Source organism: Tupaia chinensis, unplaced genomic scaffold, assembly GCF_000334495.1.
Source record: "Tupaia chinensis unplaced genomic scaffold, TupChi_1.0 Scaffold000273_1, whole genome shotgun sequence".
In the NCBI taxonomy this organism is placed as follows: domain Eukaryota; kingdom Metazoa; phylum Chordata; class Mammalia; order Scandentia; family Tupaiidae; genus Tupaia; species Tupaia belangeri.
This window is the reverse complement of record NW_006159755.1, coordinates 2198136-2212651: the sequence shown is the minus strand read 5'-3', so window position 1 is coordinate 2212651 and position 14516 is coordinate 2198136. Positions and strand designations below refer to the sequence as shown.

The 14516-nt window shown below is 49.7% G+C and overlaps 1 protein-coding gene and 1 long non-coding RNA gene across 6 annotated transcripts in view; one reads left to right on the top strand and one right to left on the bottom strand.

Moving 5' to 3' along the window:
- Positions 1-1653: 1653 nt before the first annotated feature.
- LOC102484308 (uncharacterized) lies at positions 1654-10818 on the top strand. Its single transcript, XR_334732.2, has 3 exons — positions 1654-1776; positions 2023-2286; positions 10730-10818. It is a non-coding gene; the product is annotated as an uncharacterized LOC102484308 (long non-coding RNA).
- Positions 10819-12951: 2133 nt separating this feature from the next.
- Positions 12952-14516, bottom strand: part of POLA2 (DNA polymerase alpha 2, accessory subunit) — a 35349-nt gene continuing 33784 nt past the window's right edge. For 4 of the 5 annotated variants that reach the window (XM_006149883.3, XM_027772432.1, XM_027772429.1 and 1 more), the window contains one exon: positions 12952-13338. In XM_006149883.3, the coding sequence (XP_006149945.1) occupies positions 13189-13338 (150 nt within the window). In that variant the 3' untranslated portion in view covers positions 12952-13188. The remainder of the gene's footprint in view (positions 13339-14516) is intronic. The other variant, XM_027772431.1, reaches the window with a different exon arrangement.

Below are 14516 nucleotides of genomic sequence, written 5' to 3'. Positions count from 1 at the left end.
ATAATGGGGTCAGCAGGTGGCATGGTGGTTAAAGGTGTTGGATTTCCACATGGCTGACCATGGTTTGAGTCCTGGACCTGGCAGCTTGCTTTCTCACTTTCTCTTTCTCCATCTCTCTCTCTTGCTCAATCTCTCACTCTGTCCCTCTGGTCAAATTTAAAAAATAAATAAATAAAGTTAAATAAAATAATTCTTAAAAATAATAACAAATAAAATTAAATAATTCTTTTTTTTTTTTGAGAGGTTTTCGCTATAGGGCGCATGCGCTCGCCAGACAGACAGAGACATAGAGACAGAAAGCGAGAAATCACCCCTGGGGGGATGGTCACGCCGCAATCCCTTCTCCTCCATTTTCCTCTCGGGATCTTGGGCACGCACGCACACGCACCCGGCGTGAGTTCTAAGCCACCGGGTCTGGGACACGAACTGCGGTCGACTACGTGGGAGTCCAGCGACATAGCCATTATGCTAACCGCTGGTTCCCAAAATTAAATAATTCTTAAAAAAAAAAAAATCCCTTGGGAAGGGCAGAGTAGGCCATGATGGTGAAACACCCAGAATGAGGTATTTGGCCTCCTTCTCAGCCTGGACCTTCTCCCCAGCTCTGAAATGAACCTAATAGGCTACTGCTTCACTCCAACCCCACAGCTGCCTCCTCCCACTGTGATCACCACACAGGGACTGACTCAGCCCTTCCTTCCCTCCCTAGCCACTTCTTCCTGGAAATCACCTTTGTCAGCGGCCACAGCCCCCATGGGCCCTGGGGAATGAAGTCAGAAGGCGCCTCCCCCAAGGCTCAGAAGCCCCTCCTCCAAGACTGGCTGGAATGGAAGGCTCATCAGGAAAATTCCCTCTGGTCCCTCAAGAGTGGAGGCAGTTTTCCATGGCCCCACCGCTGAGAGAACTGGGAGGCAGTGGGATGGTGGAGCCTGGGGTCTGGAAGCAGAGGGCACAAGAAGAAGGCTAGGGGAGACACTGAGAAGAGACAGGTCTCTCAAGCTTGGCCCCTCGCTGGGCCATGAGGCACCAGGGAGCCGGGAAGGAAGCTCCATCTGCCCACGGGAAGCCTCCTCCATCCCAGCCTGAGCTCAGCCTCCAGGGCTCCGTGGCCTGAGCCAACCCCGGGCCTGGGTTTTTGATTTTTTTCCTTGATTGTTGTTTCCTTCCTCCCCTGGACTCCTGCCAACTCCAGCCTGTCCTCTCTTTTCACCCCGCTTCAGAGAGCTCTGACCTATTGGAGGCTGAGATTTGAGATGAGAGGTCACTCTCAGGGTTACCCCAGCTGCTCCCTCCTCCTTGGACCCCTCCCTGGGAGTTAAATGGCAGGTCTTGCTGAGGGGACTTTCCTCAGCCCCAGAATCATGGGAGTTTCCAGTCTGGTGACAACCATGTCTTAGCAGGGACCAACCCAGGCACTTTCCCCCAGAGGTCTCTGGGAGCATCCCAGCCCTAAGGCTGTCATTTGGCCTAGGGAATACTCTCTTTAACTCTTTAACTCTTCCGGTGCCTTCAAGGCACCATTACTGTCCTAAAACCCCTCTACCCAGTGCCTAGGGCTGTGCTGGACTAGAGGTGATGCAGACTGGGCTGGGCCCTGCCCTCAAGGAACAGAGAACTCCGGGTGAAACAATAACCAGTTCTAAACAACACCCAGTGCCCTATCGGTCCTGGGGGCAGCCAACTCTGAGTCATCTCGGCCTCTCCCAGGACAGCATGGAGAAAGCTTGGTCAGTGACTGGGACCTGAATGAAGAACCAGAGGACAACCACGAGAAGGGTTTGTTCTCCCAAAGGTGGGAAAACAGGAGAGAGGTAGAAAGGCTTCCAGGTGCGCCAGCCTGCGGCATGGTGGTTAAGGGGGCTGGATCTCACGTGGTTATACGGTTTGAGTCTCCGACCTGGAGATTTGAGAACACAGCAGCCCTGTGTGTGCCCAAAGTCCCAAAAAGGGAGAGGGAGAGAAGGGATCGTGGAGGGACCATCCCCCATGGAGGTGTGTCTCACTTGCCCTTTCTTTCTGTAGGAGCAGGATATTAATGAATGAATAGGAGCTTGCCAGGCTGAGAAAGGAAAAGATTCCAGGGGAGCAGGCAGAGGCCCGGCTAAGGCAGCGGCCAGGAGGACTGCATGTAAATGCATGGCGAGAGCAGAAAACCAGAGATGTCCAGTAGACCGTGGCACGAAGGCAGGCCAAGAGCATGGGAACAAGCACTATCTCCCTGCCCACAGCCATCCCTCTTATTGCTCCTCAATTTTCCAGCGTGACTGACTCCACTAAGCTCTAAAGGTGGGTTCAAGACCTGTGCTTGGCCAATCTGAGTCATAAGGATGGGCCTGTGACACCAATGAGCATTAGCCTGGGGACTTGCCTGGACTGTTAGGGTTACAGATGCCAAGATGGCAGCCTAGGACTGTTGTTGGCCAGCTCTGCTACCCTGAGGGAAGAGTCTGCCAGACAATAAAGCCGATATAGAAAAAAGCATAGTCAAGAGAATGAGTCTCGTGACCAGCGGTTGGCATAATGGCTATGTTGCTGGACTCCCATGTAGTCGACTGCGGTTGGAGTCCCGGACCCAGTGGCTTAAACTCACACCAGACACGTTTGCATGTGTACTCAAGATCCCGAGAGAATGGAGAAGGGATTGCGGCGTGGCCATCCTCCCAGGGGGTGATTTCTTACTTTCTGTCTCTCTTGTCTCTCTCTCTCTCTCTCTTTTTCTGGTGAGCACACGCACCCTATAGCAAAAACCTCTCCAAAAAAAAAAAAAAAAAAAAAGAGAGAGAGAGAGAGAGAAAGAGTCTCAGTGGCATTGCTTGTGCTCCTGTATTCAGCTATGCCTGAAGCAGTTTCCATGATGTGAACCAACAAGTTCCAGCTTTTGTTTAATCCAGTTGGGGCTGGGTTTCTGTCACTTGTCACTAAGAATTAAAGACTATCGGGACCAGCAGTTAGTGTAATGGCTATGTCGCTGGACTCCCACGTAGTCGACCGCGGTTTGCGTCCCAGACCCGGTGGCTTAAAATTCACGCCGAGCGCATGTGCTTGCGTGCCCAACATCCCAAGAGGAGACTGGAGGAGAAGGGATTGCGTAATGGCCATCCCTCCTGGGGGGTGATTTCTCGCTTTCTGTCTCTGTCTGTCTGGCGAGCACATGCGCCCTATAGCAAAAAGAAAAAAACTCTCAAAAAAAAAAAAAAAGAACGAAAAACTATTACATAGTATATTTTCGAAGTTTTATTTAATATTTAATTGGAAAATAATAACTGAATATATTCGGGGGGTACAATGTAATTTTTAAAAAAGTTTTTGCCATAGGGCATGTGCGGTTGCTGGAGAGAGACAGAGGGAAAGCAAGAAATCACCCCAGGGGAGCACTACGTTGCAATCCCTTCTCCACCATTCTCCTCCTGGGATTTTGGGTGTGCATGCAAATGTGCATGGCGTGATTTTCAGGTTGTTGGATCTGAGACTTGTAGAGTGGTCAGCCACTAAAATAATGTTTTGCAATACATACATTGTGTAATGAGCGAATCAGGCTAATTCACATATCACCTCAAATATTTATCATTTCTTGGGGGCTGGCAGGTGGTGTGGTGGTTAAAGGCGCTGGACTCCCACATGGCTGGCCATGGTTCAAGTCCTGGACTGGCTGTCTTGTTTTCTCACTTTCCCTCTCTCTCTCTGTCTGATCAAACTGGAAAATAATAATAATAATAAAGTTAAATAATTTTTAAAATCTCCACAAATATTTATTATTCCTTTGTTGTGAGAACATTTAAAATTCTCTCTTAGCTATTTGAAATATACATTACATTGTCATTAACTGTAGTCACCATGCTATGCAATAAAACATCAAAACTTGGGACCAGGAGATGGCTTAATGGTTATTCCACATGGTTGAGTGTGGTGTGAGTCTCAGACTCGGCAGCTTGAAACAAGCCAGGCGCATGTGCAGCCAAAATCCATAGGGGAGAATGGAGAAGGGATTGCGGCATGGCCAACCCCCCTAGGGGGTGATTTCTCGATTTCTGTTTCTCTATCTCTGTCTCTCTGGCAAGCGCATGCTTCCTATTGCAAAAATCTCTTAAAAAAATCCCCCCCAAAAACACCAAAACTTACTCCTCCTATCTAAATTCGTACTCATTGACCACTGTCTCCCATTCCTTCATCTACCATCCCACACATACAGCCTCTGGTAACCACCATTCTTTTTTTTTTTTTTTTTTTTGAGAGGTCTTTGCTATAGTGCGTGTGCGCTCACCAGATAGAGAGACAGAGAGACAGAAAGTAAGAAATCACTCCCTGGGGGGATGGCCACGCAGCAATCCCTTCTCCATTCTCCTCTCGAGGTCTTGGGCATACATGCATACACACCTGTGGGAGTTTAAGCCACCGGGTCTGGAACTCGAACCGCGTTTGACTACATGGGAGTCCAGCAACATAACCATTATGCCAACTGCTGGTCCCAACCACCATTCTACTTTTACAAGTTCAACTTTTCTTTTTTTTTAAGAGTTATTTTATTTGTTGTTATTATTATTTTTTAATTTGACCAGAGAGACACAGAGAGATAGAAAGAGGGAAAGCGAGAGAGCAAGCCACCAGTTTCAAGACTTGAACCGCAGTCGACCATGAGGGAGTCCAGTGCCTTAATCACCACGCCACCTGCCAGCCTCTAGGGTCAACATTTTTAGATTCTACATACACATATCATGTGGTATTTGTCCTTGTGCCTGGCTTACTTCACCTCATATAAGTCATCTAGGTCCATCCACGTTGTCCCGAATGACAGACTTGCTTGTCGTTTTTGTTTTTAAGGCTACATGATAGTCCCCGTGTACGTACAACACATTTGAAAAGTTCATTCCTTCATTGATGGGCATTTATGTTGTTTCCATATCTTGGCTATTCTGAGCAGGGCTGCAACGAACATGGGAGGGCAGACTGGCTCTGCATGCTGATTTCGACTCCTTTGTGTACGCGCTCGGCAGAGGGATGGCTGGGTCCCCTTACAGAATAACTGCAGGCAGCGAGCTCACGATAGTTGCTGAATGCAGTGGGGAGGGAATCAAGGGCCAGTGTACCGAGGTCCAACGCGGTTAGAAATGCCTTTTTTTTTTTTTTCCATTTAAATCACTTTTTTGATGAGGTAATGATTCAGTGTGGTTCAAAATTCAGAAGTTACAAAGGGCAAAATAAAATGTCTTTCCACCCTGTCTCCCAGGCACTATTCTGCTCTCATAGACGGCCAGTATTATCAGTAAACACTTAGAGAGATTCTTTATTCAAGAGGAGCCCCTCCCAATCCTTAATTTTTAAAAAACTTTTTAACACAAATGGCAATATTCAGACAAATGGAGCTCCAAAGCACAGCAGGGCTTGGTGGGAGCTGGGGAGGGTCAGGCCCCATCATCGGGGGCAATGGGGGTGACTCTGCAGGGAAGCCACCTCTTAGTATGCCTCTGCTGTTCATGTTCTGCACCTTGCTTTTTCCATCAGATTTTAACGTCAGATTTTGGAGCCCACTCTACCTGAGTCCATAGAGCGTGTTCTCGGTTTCACATTTTCACAGCTGCACGGGATTCCAGCATCAGGTGGGCCGTAGTGTACGGGAGCAAGTCTCAGCTGCTGATGTCTAAGCTGTTCCTGACCTTTTCCCATGATGGATCATCTTGTACAAATGCTGTTTCACACATGCATGAGCACAGCTGGGAACAAACTCCTGGAGGGAGCTTGGGGCCAGAGGACATGTGAGTGTTCAGCTGTGTCAGCCTGTCGTTCTCGGAGAGTGTGCCAGGTACCAGGTCCTGCAGCAAGGCCCACAGGCCCCTTTCTCCTCAGCCACATCAGTTCCTGGTTCTCTGCATCTCTTTAGCGTTTGCTCTTTAGTGTTCTGCACTGGTGTGGCAGCTCAGCCTGGGAGCAGGGTTTCTGTCTACAAGCTCCTGTGTGTTCTGGCTGCTCTGGCTCCCCAAACCCACACCGAGCTAGCCCACGGCAAGGGTGTGTGGTGTCCATGCACAGTAAGTGCCCCTGCCTCCCTTCTCTCCAAGCCACCTGTTTCTGGAGGGTGGCGAGGAGGATGTGTCATGAGAAGGCATTCCTTCTGTAGGTGTTCCCTGTGGCCTAACTACAAACAGTATAGGGTCCAGGATGCTAAGCTGCAGAAGGGCAGCGGGAAAGCTATATACATACACACACACACACACACACACACACGCACACACACATGTAACCTGCCGGTCCCATTATCACTTCTTACTGCACCTGAATGAAAAGTTACACTTTCTCACAGGTAGGTATGTACAGGACGAAACAGTCTATATAAGGTTCAGTCCTATCCAGGGTTTCAGGCACCCACTGGCAGGTCATATAATGGATTCCGTGCTGGTAAGGGGGAGTACTGACATTTTCCCATTTTCTTTTATAGTTGCTTTATTTTATTAAAAACAAAACAAAACAAAACAAAAAACAATTTGCCAGAGGGCACATACACTAGGGAGAGAGGGTGAAAGAAAGTGAGAAAGCACCCTCCATGGGGAATGGTTGTACCCACCCTAACCCCTTCTCCTCTTTTTTATTTTTATTTTTAAATTTTTGCCATAGAGGCATGTGCTCACCAGAGATGGGGTGGGGGGTGAGAAAGCACCCCCTGGGAGGAGGATGGTTACACTACACTACAATTGCTGCTCCCCTATTACCGTCTTGGGATGTGGGCCATGCATGCACACATGCACGTGTGCCTGGCGTGTTTTTACAAGTTGGGTCTGGGACTCAAATTGTGCAGTTGGCCATGTGGGATCCACTCACATGAACCATCACACTACTGGCTGGCCCTCCTCTTTCTTTTAAAACTATCTATGAACATGGTAAGAGATTTTAGGCAGGATGTGAGGGTGGACATGACAAACCATTCTCTGAGCCCTCCCACGCCTGCTCCCCAGCCCTCTGACACCTATCCCTAGAGGCAACTATTGCTACCAGAAATATCCTAAGGGGCAGCAATTTGAAGGGGCCTCAAGTCCTCAAGGGGGAAGCGGACCTGGAGAGGAGCCTGCTGGGAGTCAGAAGTGACTGCGCCTTCCCGCTGGCTTACTCTGGGAAATGTCAGCCGTGTGTCCCTGGCCCCACACTGACTGACGGAGGCAGGGCATGAACCCACCCAGTGTGTAGCCGGGATGAAGCTCTGTCTCCTGCCCAGTGGAAAAGCCAATTTCTCTGAGGGGCAGCCAGGGGATGGGGATGCCTCCGACCGGCGTCTTTGCCCCTTTCCCACCCTCCAGGTGGGGCCCGTTGGCTCAGCCCCAGAATCTCTGGTTTTCTTTCTCACCCTGTAACGTCTCAGACCCGGGGAGGATCTGGGAGCCATGGGCGTGGCAGGCAAGCCCTGCGGGCTGCTGGCAGCCGCCTGGGGTCTCAGGGAGCAGTGTGCAGGGACCAGGGTCAGCAGGGTCATGAGGCAGCAGCTGTCTCTGAGACCTCTGATGGGATCCTCAGCCCCAGGCAGCTGCAAGGCCCTCAGCTGTCTGGCAGGCTCTGGGCGGAGAGGAGCCTGGAGCTCAAGGAGGGTGGGTCTGGCTGGGAGAATTTGGAGCTGGCCCTGAGCCCAGTTGGGTAGAGGGCAGGCAGCCCCAATGCCCCTGGGCATTTCTACAGCAGACCAACGGGAGCAGTGATAGACCTAGCTGCTTAGGGACAGGAAATCTAGAATGACTGAAGGGCCTAAATGGCTGAATACAGCTGACTGAGTCCCACCATGGATGGCGAGGAGTGTCCTCTGGCCTTCCAGCAGGAACCCCAGCATCTCCATGCTGCCACCCCTCTCTAGCCCTCCTTCTGATAGCTCCTAAAGAGTCTCTGTAGTCAGCAGATGGCATAGTGATTAAGGCACCTTACCCCCAAGCCGCCGAATCCTGGTTCGAGTCCCAAACTCGGTGGCTTGAAACTCAAACTCACGCCGGGCACGAGTGCACATGTGCCCGAAATCCCAAGAGGAGAATGGAGAAAGAATTGCAGTGTGGCTACTCCCCTGGGGGGTGATTTCTCACTTTCTCTCTGTCTCTGGGGAGCACATGTGCCTTATAGCACAAAGTTTCTCTGTGGTCTTTAGCCTTCTCTAGCTTCACTTTGCCCTTTGCAGCACTGTCAGTCCTCTTCCTAAACTGCAGGTGGGTATTGTCCCAGTTCTACCTGGAAGCCTTCAAGAGTCCCTGGAGCATACAGACTCAACTTCAAGCTCTTACAAGACATTCCAGATCTACCATCTGGCTCCAAATCCCTCTCCCAGGGTTTCCCTCCTCCCTCCCCTCTGTTCTTATGTCCTTCCCTCTTTCCTTTTATTCCTGTTTCCCTTTTTCTTTCCTTCTACTCTCCTTTCCCTTCTTCCATAAATCTAAACCCTCCCCCTCATTCCTAGGTATATAGTCAAGATAACTAAAACCACGTGTTCACACAAAACCTTGTACACAGTGTCCACTATTCACAATAGCCAAGTGGAAACAACCCCAATATGCACTGATGGGTGAATGTATATATTAAAAATGCTGTATCAGGCCAGCAGGTGGAATGGCGGTTAAGATGCTGGACTCCCACATGACAAGCCATGGTCTGAGTCCTGGACCCGGTGGCTTGCTTTCTCGCTTTCTCTCTCTCTGGTGAGCATATGTGCCCTATAGCAAACTTAAAATAATAATAATAATGGGGTCGGCAGGTGGTGTTGGTAGTTGAGACGCTGGACTCCCACATGGCTGACCACAGTTTTTTTGTTTGTTTGTTTGTTTGTTTTTGAGAGTTTTTTTTGCTATAGGGCGTGTGTACTCGCCAGACAGACAGAGAGAGACAGAGAGACAGAAAGCGAGAAATCACCCCCCAGGGGGAATGGTCACGCCGCAATCCCTTCTCCTCCATTCTCCTCTCGGGATCTTGGGCATGCACGCACACACGCCCGGCGTGAGTTTTAAGCCACCGGGTCCGGGATGCGAACTGCGATCGACTACGTGGGGAGTCCAGCGACATAGCTATTACGCTAACTGCTGGTTCCCTCTCGGCTGCTCCCCGGCCACAGGTTCAGTCTTGGATCTGGCGGCTTGCTTTCTTACTTTCTCTCTGTTTCTCTCTGATCAAATTAAAAATAAATAAGTAAATAATAAACAAAATAATTCTTTAAAAATTATTTATAGATAATGCATAAGCATTATTAATTTAACTCCATGTTATTATTTTTTAAACTTAACCAGAGAGAGACAGAGAGAGAGAGAAAAGGGAAAATGAGAAAGCAAGCTGCCAGGTCCAAGACTCGAACCATGTGGGAATCCAGTGCCCTTAACCACCATGCACCCTCAAACCCCCCCAAATAGTAATAAATTAAGTAAATAATTAAAAAACATGCTATATCCATACAATGAATCATTCAGTTGTAAAAAATAATTAAGTGCTGGGACCAGCAGGTGGTGTAGTGGTTAAGGTGCTGGATTCTCACGTGGCCAACTGTGGTTCAAGTCCCAGACCTGGTGGCTTGCTTTTTCATTTTTTTTCTCTCTCTCTGGTGAGTGCCTGTAACATGTTTAAAAACAATAATAATAAATAAAATAAAATAAAAAAATGAAGTACTAATACATGCTACTGGATGGATGAACCTTGAAGACATACTAAGTAAAAGATATCAGACAGAAATGTATCAGATGATTTGATGTATTGTACAATTCCATTGATGTAAAATGCCCAGAATAAGCACATCTATAGAGAAGAAAGCAGACTGGTGATTGTCAGGGTATGAGATGAGAAAGAGACAGTAAGTGACTATAATGAGTACTGGGTTTTCTTTTTTGAGTGTTGAAAATATTCTAGAATTAGTGATGATGATATTTCTACAACATTGTAAATGTCATAAAATGCACTAAATTATACGCTTTAAAGTGGTATGTGGTTATTACTCTGTCTCAATAACAAACTTTTTTTTTTAAGAATTCTTTCTATTTGGCTTTATTTATTTATTTAAATTTGACCAGAGAAAGAAAGAGAGAGAGAACAAGGTCCAGGACTCGAACTGCGGCTGGCCGTGTGGAAGTAGTGCAGCCTTAACAACCACCCTACCTGGCGGCCCCTCAATAACAAGTTTTTAAATGTTAAAAAAAACTAACCCTCCACTCTTAGCCAATCATTCAAGTCCTTTGGTGCAGTTAGGGGGTTCAGTCTGGCAGGAGGGGCCATGAGTACACAAGCAGGACTGGCTCAGGTGTCTCAGCTGAGGCCAGGGTCAGGGGAAAGGAAATGTGTACCAAACAAAGCCGTGAGAGATCCGCCCCAGTGGCCACTCCCAGCACCAGGGGAAGCAGCAGGGCTGGGCTGAGCAGGGCTGGGCTGAGCAGGGCGGGGTGACCATAGGTCAAGGGAAAGGAAACACCAAGGGCAGGGTTGCTGCAGAAGGCAGAGCAGGATGGAGGGGCCCCAAGGATCAGTGTCACAACCCTGCCCCTTGCTGCCCTAATGCCCCAGCTTCGTTCTTGGCACCCACTTGTGTTCCCACGCATGGGAGCTATGAGGGTCTTTTGTTCCCCTTGGCAGCTCTTCCCAACGATCCTAAAGGGCAGCCGTGCAAGGTTAAGGGAGGGCAGGGCTCTTTCGGGGAGTGAGGATGAGGTGTCACGATGGCAGGACCAGGGGAGGAAGGCAAACCCTGGGTGAGAGCACAGGACTTTTGTTTCTTCAGAGCCGTCTCCCTTATCCTCAGGTTCACGAGGGCACAGGGCACGAACAGACCAGGGGAAGCTGCCACCAAAGCATCTGACTGTGAAGCCCAGCCTCCTCCACTCTCTATTACTGCTTCCCTCCTAGAGCCTTGGTTCAAAGACCATGTACCCCAACCCAGGTGGGAGCAAGATCCCTGTGGATGATGGCCTCAACAGGAAACTGTGACACAGTTGAAACAAGGTCTGGGGACAGTCAGCCAGCAGTCACTTGGCATCAACTTCCTCCCGACAAGAGCACAACGTCACCGTCACCGTCTGGTGGCAAAGAAGCACATCTGCCAGACCTGTCTGCTCTCTGGAGCTCGCATCCTGCTTTTCCATCTTCAATGCCTGCGCCAGCCCAGTCACACGACCTGTATCCAGGCAACGGGGCTCTCGCCTCCATTCATGCAGAGCAGCAGGGAGCTCCAGCTTTTTCTCTCCATTGCCTTCTGGCCCTCCTTAGCACATCTCTTCCTCTGGTCACCCTCTGTCCCCCACGCCCAATCCCACTTGGTCCTCTGCATCTTCCTGAGGTTTGTGAGAGGAAAGGGGGCTCTGTAGCTTGCCCAGTTGGGACTGGGCCCTTACCATTCCCCACAAGGCTTCTTCAGAAGCAACGTGACAATCATGCTAAGTGTCACCGTTCCTAGAAGAGCCATGTGTGGTCTCAGGCGATAAGGGCTGCAGGATGCCTGCTCAGGCCCTTGTTCATGGTGGCTGCAAGCCTGTCACTCATCTTCCCAAGCACGGGTTTTCCAATGTAGGGAGAGGGTGGGTGTCTATTGATATTTGGCCTGCTAGAAATATAAATGACATCCTTTTTCTTTTTTTTTAAGAGGTTATTGCTACAGGGCATATGCACTTGCCAGAGAGACAGAGAGATAGAAAGCAAGAAATCACCTCCCCGGGGGAGTTGCCATGCCACAATCCCTTCTCCTCTTGGGATTTTGGGCATGCATGCACATGTGCCTGGTGTGAGTTTCAAGCCTCTGGGTCCAGGACTCCAGGACTCGAACCTCGGTCGACCATGTGGGAGTCCAGTGATGTAACCAGTCATCTGTTGGTCCCTACAAGTGACATTCTTTCTTCTTTTTTTTTTGGAGAGGTTTTTCACTATAGGGCGCGTGCGCTTGCCAGAGAGAGAGAGACAGAGACAGAAAGCGAGAAATCACCCTCTAGGGGGGATGGTCACGCCGCAGTCCCTTCTCCTCCATTCTCCTCTCGGGATCCTGGGCACGCACGCACACGCGCCCGGAGTGAGTTTTAAGCTACCGGGTCCGGGACTCGAACCGCGGTCGCCTACGTGGGAGTCCAGCGACATAGCCATTACGCCAACTGCTGGTTCCCCAAGTGACATTCTTGACCTGAGGTAACTGTCTCAGGATTAGTGGGAGGGTCGTGGGTTCCCAAAACACCATACCCAGAGGCCAACAAGTCATGCTGCTGCTGTGGACTATGGTGGATGCAAGGAAGATCTACTCTTCAAGCCGAGGCTTGTTTCTAATCCTCATCCTCAGAAGTGCCTATAAACTCATGAAAAGAGCAACTCCACATGTTTGAAGGGAGGTTTTATCCAAGCCTTCTTGGGTAGTGGTTTGACTCCACCCCCACCCCGTGGCGGAGGGGGCAGGGAAGCTAAGGTCAGGCACTGTTAAGTTACCTATTTACCTCTGAGTCAAGGCATAGGCATCAGCTGCCCACTGCCCCTCACACACTTCCCTCCTCCTGACAGCTGGGGTTTTCCAGTCTTGGTTCTGGCACGTGAAGCAGGACAGTCCGCCAGTTTGAGCAGAAACCCACTCCATGTTTAACAAGACTCCTCCAGATGCTGGGACCCTGGAAGGCCTGACCTTATCCATGTTTCCTGGGCTCTAGGCATGCCCAGTGTTCCCGCACAACCTGGCACAGTGGCTGTCACCAGGGACTCTGGCTTTGGAATAGCTTCGTGAAGCTGCTCTTCCAGATGGAGAGGTCAGGCTGGGACCACGGCATGCATGTGAGGGGCCGTACAGGGAGGGCCAGGCATGCAGCCAGCTGCCTGCTCTGCAGCCGGCTCCATGGCCCAGGCCCAGGGCGCCTCCTCAGCTAGAGGCGTGGGGGCCTTGGGAGGACGAGGGGCTGGACAGAAACTCAGTGTGACCAGCACTTTGCTTTCTCCAGACATACAATAGGTCAAATAGGCAGGAAAAAGGAAGCTTAAACTCAAGTTACACTCAATTTATTTTTATTTCTCCAAAAGTTGTTTGTGTGTTTGATTTGTAGAAAATCGCGAAGCTTCTTGCCTTTTGGAGCATGCCATATCCATAGTTGGCTCACTCCTGTACTCCATTCGGAAGCAAGAGCTTCTTCCCTTAGCCAGGGCCCAGGGGCAAGCCCTCCCTGCTGGGCCTGGCCTGCAGCCCCGCCCTCACTGCTGACTCCTCCTCCCCTCAAGACTGGGTTGATGAAGGGCAGAGCCTCAGACTCTGACCACTTGGGCAGCCACACATGGACTTGGCCTCCTGTCCTCATCCGCCGTCGACCTTCTGAGGTAGAGTCGGCCAAAGGTGCCTCCCACCTGCCCTTTGGTGAGGCGGCCGGGATTCACACAGACACAGCCAAGGACATCCTGGGGAAGGAAAGAAGACTGGCTTCAGAGAGGCCCTATGCTAAGTGGGTCTGATGTAAAAAAGTAGGAATTAGGGCTGGGAGGTGACGTGGTGGTTAAGGCACTGGACTCCCACATGGTTGACCGCAGTTCAAGTCCCAGATCTGGTGGCTTTTTACATTTTGTTTTGAGAGACTTTTGCTGTAGGGCATGTGTGCTCACCAGAAACAGAAAGCAAGAAATCACCCTCCCGGGGGATGGTCACGCCACAATCCCTTCTCCTCTACTGTACTCTGGGGATTCTGGGCATGCACACACACATGTCCGGTGTGTTTCTAGCCGCCAGATCGGAGACTCAAATTGCAGTCAGCCTTGTGGGTGTCCATGCCTTAACCACCTGCTGGTCCTGGTGGCTTGCTTTCTCTCTTTCTTTCTCTGGTCAAATTAAAAAATAATAATAATAGGGGTAGGAGGTGGTGTGGTGGTTATGGTGCTGGACTCCCACATGACAACCATGGTTCCAGTTCTGGACCTGGAGGCTTGCTTTCTCTCTTTTCCTTTCTCTCTCTTTCTCTGTCTGGTCAAATTAAAAAAAAAAAAAAGACAACAAATGAAATTAAATAAATAATTCTTTAAAAACAAATAAATAAAATTGAATAATTTTTTTTGAGAGATTTTTGCTACAGTGTACATGTGCTCACCAGAGAAAGAGAGACAGAAAGTAAGCAAGAAATCACTCCCCAGGGAGAACAGCCACACAATTCCTTCCCCTCCATTCTCCTCTTGGGATTTTGGGCATGCATGCACATGTGCCCAGCGTGAGTTTGAAGCTGCTGGGTCCAGGATTTGAGCGGTCAACTATGTGGCAGTCCAGTGATGTACCCAATTAAATAATTTAAAAAAAAAAAAAAAAAAAAATGGGCATCACTTCATGGTGCAGACTCCAAAGAGGTTTTTATAAGATGGAAGTGAAGGCTGGGACCAGCAGATGGCATAATGGTTATGTCACTGGACTCCCACATGCCAATCAATGGTTCGAGTTCCAGACCCAGCAGCTTGAAACTCATGCTGGATACGTGTGCAAGCATGCCCAAAGTCCCGAGAGAAGAAGGGACTGTGGTATGGGCATCCCCTGTAGGGGGTGATTTCTTGCTTTCTGTCTGTATTTCTGACAAGCACACATTCCCTATCGCAAAAAC